Source organism: Naegleria gruberi (assembly GCF_000004985.1).
Source record: "Naegleria gruberi genomic scaffold NAEGRscaffold_35, whole genome shotgun sequence".
In the NCBI taxonomy this organism is placed as follows: domain Eukaryota; phylum Heterolobosea; class Eutetramitea; order Acrasida; family Naegleriidae; genus Naegleria; species Naegleria gruberi.
Genome location: NW_003163292.1, coordinates 121,125 through 127,906, shown reverse-complemented (window position 1 = coordinate 127,906; position 6,782 = coordinate 121,125). Strand labels below are relative to the sequence as shown.

Below are 6,782 nucleotides of genomic sequence, written 5' to 3'. Positions count from 1 at the left end.
TATCTTATTGAATCAGGTAGAAAGAGTCCAATCTTTAACACCATATAAAATATGACTTGTGACGATGGTTTTGACCTTGTTGTTCATACCTCCAACATTGGAAAAGTAGAATGATAAACACCTTTTCTCAACATATTCAATATTTATGGAAGTTATGACCATAAGGATAAATTTCGCATGACCCAAGCATGCAGATTTTATTCGCCTAGATAAATTTCGCCTAAAATTTAAGCGAAATAAATCGCCTAGAACATGTTGTTTTGTTATTTTCTTTTGTTGTTGATTTTCATGAAATTTCCTTTCATCAAAATATTAATAGAAAAATTCAACTTCTTGTGATGAGTGGAAAATCCACTAAAAATCGGAATCACAAAATTAGTGGAAATCATCATGGAAATAAATAGATCAACTGGTATCGATAATGATATTTCCACAACAAAACAAAATAACTAAATAACAAAAACTAACAGCAAAATGCCAGCTAGAAATACTTCATCAAATACTTCTTCATCTTCCGAAGATAGAATTCCAACAAAAACAGAATGGTCAAGATCTAAACCAGTAGATTTATCTAAAAGATTACCATTATTTGATATTGATACTTCAAATATTATAAGTGGAACAAGACATCGTAATGATATTGATTATCATCATGCAAATTTAAATGGTAAACAAATTTCAGTGAAAAGATCTTCGAAAAATTCAATTGAAAAGAGAGCTAAACAATCAACCACCACAACTAAGAAGATTACCAAATCGAAAAAGATGTAAACTAATACTTGTAAATTATCCTAAATTTGTAAATAAAAAAAGAAGAAAATTAAATATCCAGAAGACAGATCTGATTATTGTTCAGAACTGAAGTTGCCTATTGTCCAGAATGTGTTTGAGGCAGTAGTTCAGTTGATTATATAGAAACTCTTTTCATTATTGTTGATTGTTTAAGAAGTGAAGCGTGCTCCAGTATTTAGAGTACTTTGATTTATGAGAATAGTTTAATATTAAGTGAATTGTACAACAGAGATTTATTTAAAACTGAATTGATTCAATCTACTATCATATAATTGTGGTTTTGTTCTTGATATTAGGAGTGCTGTGGATTTACAATTCTGCAAATACTGAGTGAGAGAAATAATTGTCAGCCCTCTTAAACTCTATTCTCAACTATTAATTGATTAGTAAAAGTACAAGAGGGCTCAATAAATCTATAATCATAATAGCTAGTGTATTCATTGCAGTAGGTTTCTTTTTTTTAATTGAACAAGAGACAATTTCAATCGTTCAACCCACTTGCTATCTATTTATATTTTTGGAAAATGTAACTTTCATATTTTGAAGCTCACATCCATGCATTTACTTGTCATAGGCAATGCTCAATTTCATTGTTGTACAGGACATGTGTCTGTTGTCGAAAAACTACAGATACAATTATATTTCACAATTAAAGAAAATATATGACTACGGCCATATCACGATGAATGCACCTCATCCCGTCCGATTTGAGAAGTTAAGCATCGTCGAGCCACATCAGTGCTAAGGTTGGAGACAACTTGGGAACCTGTGGTGCTGTAGTCTTTTCATCTTTACAATAATTTTACAGTTCAAATTTCTCCAAAAAACATTCCTTTCTTCCTTACCTACTCGGAATCTCACTGGAAACCCAGAAAACTTATTGATAATTTGAGTAGGCACTGTGATCAATTTTTGGATATTCTGGTTTCAAATGGGAGTAATCAATACCGTTTTGTTTTGACAAGTCATCCAAGAAATTGTCTTAATGAATTATCTCAGCTAGAGTGCGTTGATCTACCATGTCAATTGCCCAATGATTTTGCTTAATTACTTTTTTTGCAATTTCTTTGTCTTGTTTCAACGTATCACTAGCAAAACACCACTATCTCCAATTTTTACTTCAGATGCATCGTAGCTCCTCTCTTCATGGTTAGGTTGAAGCTGATTAATATTGTGGTCCTCCCTCTTTCCGAACATTTGTGATAATGTAGTAATGTGAATCACTATGATATTGTTGAGGATTTTTTGCCACCTCACTTAATTAAGGAACGATACTAAGGAACAATTATTCTTATTCTATTTACTACACAAGTTTAATATCGTATTTATCCTCTAAATAGTCTTCACTCTCATCTTGGTATTCATCTTCCATTTCATCTTCTGTTTCTTCCTCAATTTCGTCTTCACTTTCATCCATATAATCATCACTATCATACTTTGGTCTTGGACCCATACCAAAAACATAATGGTATTCATCATCTCTCTTTTCCTTATCAATACCCATAATTCTGTCAAATCTGGAATTGAATTCTCTTTGAATTTGTTCAAGCTCGAGTATTGGATTTCTTTCTTCACATCTGATAAGTATTTTAATGAAAATATCTAATACTCTTTTGGCACTATAATAATGACATTCTGGTTCATAATCAATCCAAGCATAATCAAATGATAAGCTGTCACAATCTCCAATAAATTTACAAATAGTTGAAACATGTTCCTCAAGGAAATTCATTATTGTTGAATATTGTTCATCTCCAACATCCATTAGAATCTCACTGTTTGAACACAACAACCAAAATATTGCTTCATCATTGAGAATTCTATTCGAAAGCAGTTCTGGCACATTCGGATAAATTTCACATGCAATCTTTACTAACTCATGAAATTCTGTTTGATTACAACAGTCAATAACATCCTTTGATCTAAACCCAACCACCATCTCAAAAGCTTCTTTCAAATTATTTTCCTTCACCTGAAGGAATTCAACAAATTTTGTTGTTTTCGTATAATAGAAAAATTGCATAAAATCAATCCGTACACATTCCTGATAATAATTATTACAATAAAACATGTTTGGAATTGGAAGAATCGAATTAATGATTGGGTAAAAATCGTGAGGGAAAGGAAATCTTTTTTCAAGTGACCTGTCAACTATTGCTTGGAATAATAAATCAATAGAGTTGAATTGTTTAAAATATTTAGTAAAATTTCTAAACTGTTTGATGAATCTATCTTGTATTCTCTTGCTCTCAATTATTGATTGTTGTGAAGTTTCCTTGAAGGTATTGGATAGTAATGTATTTAATGGACCGAGATTAAGATGAGAATCTAAAATTAATATCATTCTATTTTTTTTTTGTATTGTTAAGTTTTGGTTGATTAGATTGAATAAGATAATTGAATAATTTTGGAAACGTGATAAATGTGCAAACTTGCAGATTCAAATAAAAGGTTCAAATTCTAAATTTAAAGAAATAGAAAGTCTCTGTTGTAAAGTCAGCAAAAATTTAAGTATTTCTCAAATAATCAAAAAACCAATGAATTACAACACCTCAAGCCACTTGATTATATTTCATATTTAAATATAATTCATTTATAAAGCGTTGTAAATACTGTTTTTTCTTCCTTGTCAATCATTGTTGAAATTATTGTTAATTGATTTTTTAAATCAGGAAGTATTTCAGCAGTGTTGGATGAATGCCATTCCACTCTATTATCTTCAATCCAAGGTAAATGATGAATTAGTTTCGAATAGTAACAGGTAACTTTTCCTTCATGACCTATTCCATAAACAACTTTCTGTTCATCATTCGAATTATTAAATAAATAAGGTAAATAATTCCATGAGTTCAATAAAAAGAAACTAAACTGAGTTAATGGAATGGAAATAGTTTCAATAGTTTCCAATGAAAGTGTCTGTTTGTAGAGAACGACATGATCCAACTGTTTGATATTCAAAACTCGAAGCACTGTACATAAAATTATTAATTCGGCTGAATTATGTAAATTTCCTCCACTTTCGAATAATGACATGGAGTATGAAAACTCTGCAGTATTACTCTCATTGTAATTACACTTTGGAATATTAGATATTAAAATCTTCATTATTATTTTCGGATTGCTTTCCTCCCCAAACCACAATCGGCTAGAGAAAACTAAACCTCTAATCAAAGAATATCGGAAATAGTATTCCAATTGTTCTTTCCACAAGAAGTCGGAATTTTGAATCAAATCATAAAAAGATTTACAACAAAGTTGCAAATTATGAATTTCAGGAAGTAAAAGAAAGTTTGTGATGTTAAAAAACTCATCACCTGCCAAATTATTCATTTTTTTATACTTGATTGACAGCTCATTAGCTCAATTCTATTCTGATTCCTAGCTTTCTATTATACTGTCCTTCATTTGATAATTGTGGTGATTTCAATGCTCTTACTGAGAAATTCAATCATTGGAAAGCTACTGAACTTGAAAAGTATTCTGCCATGATTAGATGTATGATTCTTATTAGCAATAATACCATCTCAATTGCTAATAAGAACCAGTTGACACACATCCATTAAACGAACGAAATCAATAAATTTATGAAGTAAGATATCGAATGGCTACTGTTGATCATAATATTTTTGAGGTTGTAGATGGCTACGGCCATATCACGATGAATGCACCTCATCCCGTCCGATTTGAGAAGTTAAGCATCGTCGAGCCACATCAGTACTGAGGTTGGAGACAACTTGGGAACCTGTGGTGCTGTAGTCTTTTTATTCTTTTCAACATGATTTGAAAAGTACCGTTTTCTTCTCCAGTTGCTTGCTCCAGTTGTATAACCAGCAGAAATGAATTTACTATTGTATATATAAGCAAACTCCATTTGTAAAAATTAAAATCTTTATTTCCTCTAAGTAAGGAGGTCAAAAGGAGTTTAAAAACGCCACAATTACCTCAATACCATACGCCACAATTCTAGTATTTCAACCAATTATGGAAAGCATTCCAATTTTTATCGAGAGGAAAAATATCAGCTAAAAACTCCCACACAGTCAAATAGTTGAGGAGTTTAAAAAATTCCTCTAAGAATGAAGATCTTTTTGTAAACACTCTTCCCCTGATCAGTAACATGCTGCAATTTCACGGAGAATTGTTTAGTGTGAAATGCATCATCATTTTCTCACTGATGCTATTCTTCTCATTGTAATAGTGGTATTTGATTTTATCTCTCGTAATTATTGTCGTGTTCGTGTGTGTGAATATTTAAAGAAACAGTAAAAGAGCATTGTGGATAAAAACACAATTTAAAAAAAACAGCGAAAGTAAGTTGTCATGCATTCAACAGTAGAGAATCATCTATTTTCACATCACACAATCATCTTGTATGGTCATCAAAATAATGATTCTTTCCATATTAGATTTTTTCAAAGAAGATTCAATTTCTTATTGTCGTGCATTTTAATTCTCCCACTAAGAGATACACTTTTTATCAGAACAATTTGTAAAAAAACAACTCATTACTACTACTACTATATAAAATGTCTGCCACTGCCAATTCACAAGTTGATGTTCAAATTTCCAAGAATGGATCAGTTCCAAATTGCATAATTGCTGATGATTATGATGAAATGAATGGAATTTATGGAATTACTAAAGATGAATCATGCCAATTTGGTGGTTGTCATGTTCCTCCACAATTGCAAAAGGTTTTGGAGAGATTACGTGATGAATTTTTGAAATATAAGGATGATGAAGAGTTCAATAAGGAATTTAGAGATTTACTTCGTGATTTCGTAGGTCGTCCAACTCCACTTTCTCCTGCTCGTAATTTTGCCAAGCAATTGGGAACCAATGCCAAAATTTATCTCAAACGTGAAGATACAGCTCACTTGGGCTCTCACAAAATTAATAATTGCATTGGACAAATTCTCCTAGCAAAACGTATGGGAGCAAAGAGAATTATTGCAGAGACAGGTGCAGGACAACATGGATCTGCTGTGGCTGCGGTCTGTGCTTTATTCGGCAATATAGAATGTGTCATTTACATGGGAGCTGAGGATTGTAGGAGACAATCTTTGAATGTTTTCAGAATGCAAATGTTGGGAGCTAAGGTTATTCCTGTAACAAAAGGACAAGGAAGATTGAGAGATGCTGTTGATGAAGCATTGGGTGATTTGGTTCAAAATTATGAAAACACTTTCTATTTACTTGGTTCTGCAGTTGGACCATGTCCATTCCCAAATATGGTCAAGCATTTCCAATCAGTCATTTCAGAAGAATCAAGACAACAAATTCTCCAAGCAGAAAACAAACTCCCAACCATGGTAATTGCTTGTGTTGGTGGTGGATCCAATGCCATTGGTGCATTCTCTCACTATCTCAGAAAGGGTGAAGATGAAAAAGTCAGATTACTTGGCATTGAACCAATTGAAGCTCCAACTCTCACTGAAGGTGTTCCATACATTCTCCACGGTTTTAAATCACTCTGTTTACTCGATGAGAATGGAGAACCAAAGAAAACATACTCAGTTGCTGCTGGTCTTGACTATCCATCTGTTGGTTCAATTCACTCCTATCTGAAATCAATTGGAAGATGTGAATATTATACAGTTTCAAAGAAACAAGTATTGGAAGCATTCATGTTATTGTCAAAATCTGAGGGAATTATTCCTGCATTGGAAAGTTCACATGCTCTTGCCTATGTGGTTGAGATGGCCAAGAATAATCAATTGAAGGATGATGATATTGTTGTGGTCAATTTGAGTGGACGTGGTGATAAGGATGTAGAACAAGTGTACGATATGATTAAGAAGGGTGAATTTGATTATCCTTTAACTCTTTAAATATTTTACAATTTTTTAAATATTAAATACTGTATTATTATTAATATTAAATATTATTATATGTATTAAATATAAATATTAAATGTAATTATAAATATTAAATACTGTATTATTATAAATATTATAAAAGTAAATCGTAGAATTAACCAAAAAAGGTCC

At 31.7% G+C, this 6,782-nt stretch overlaps 2 protein-coding genes across 2 annotated transcripts; one reads left to right on the top strand and one right to left on the bottom strand.

The window, feature by feature from the left end:
* Positions 1 to 2,095: 2,095 nt before the first annotated feature.
* NAEGRDRAFT_50403 (uncharacterized protein) lies at positions 2,096 to 2,863 on the bottom strand (the record flags this gene model as incomplete). Its single annotated transcript, XM_002675132.1, has 1 exon — positions 2,096 to 2,863. One exon carries the CDS (start codon positions 2,861 to 2,863, stop codon positions 2,096 to 2,098), a length of 768 nt encoding a protein of 255 aa, XP_002675178.1.
* A 2,335-nt stretch (positions 2,864 to 5,198) lies between these two features.
* NAEGRDRAFT_80373 (uncharacterized protein) lies at positions 5,199 to 6,716 on the top strand. The gene has a single exon (XM_002675208.1). The coding sequence runs from the start codon at positions 5,319 to 5,321 to the stop codon at positions 6,621 to 6,623; it is 1,305 nt and encodes a 434-aa protein (XP_002675254.1). The 5' UTR covers positions 5,199 to 5,318; the 3' UTR covers positions 6,624 to 6,716.
* The last annotated feature ends 66 nt before the right edge of the window (positions 6,717 to 6,782 follow it).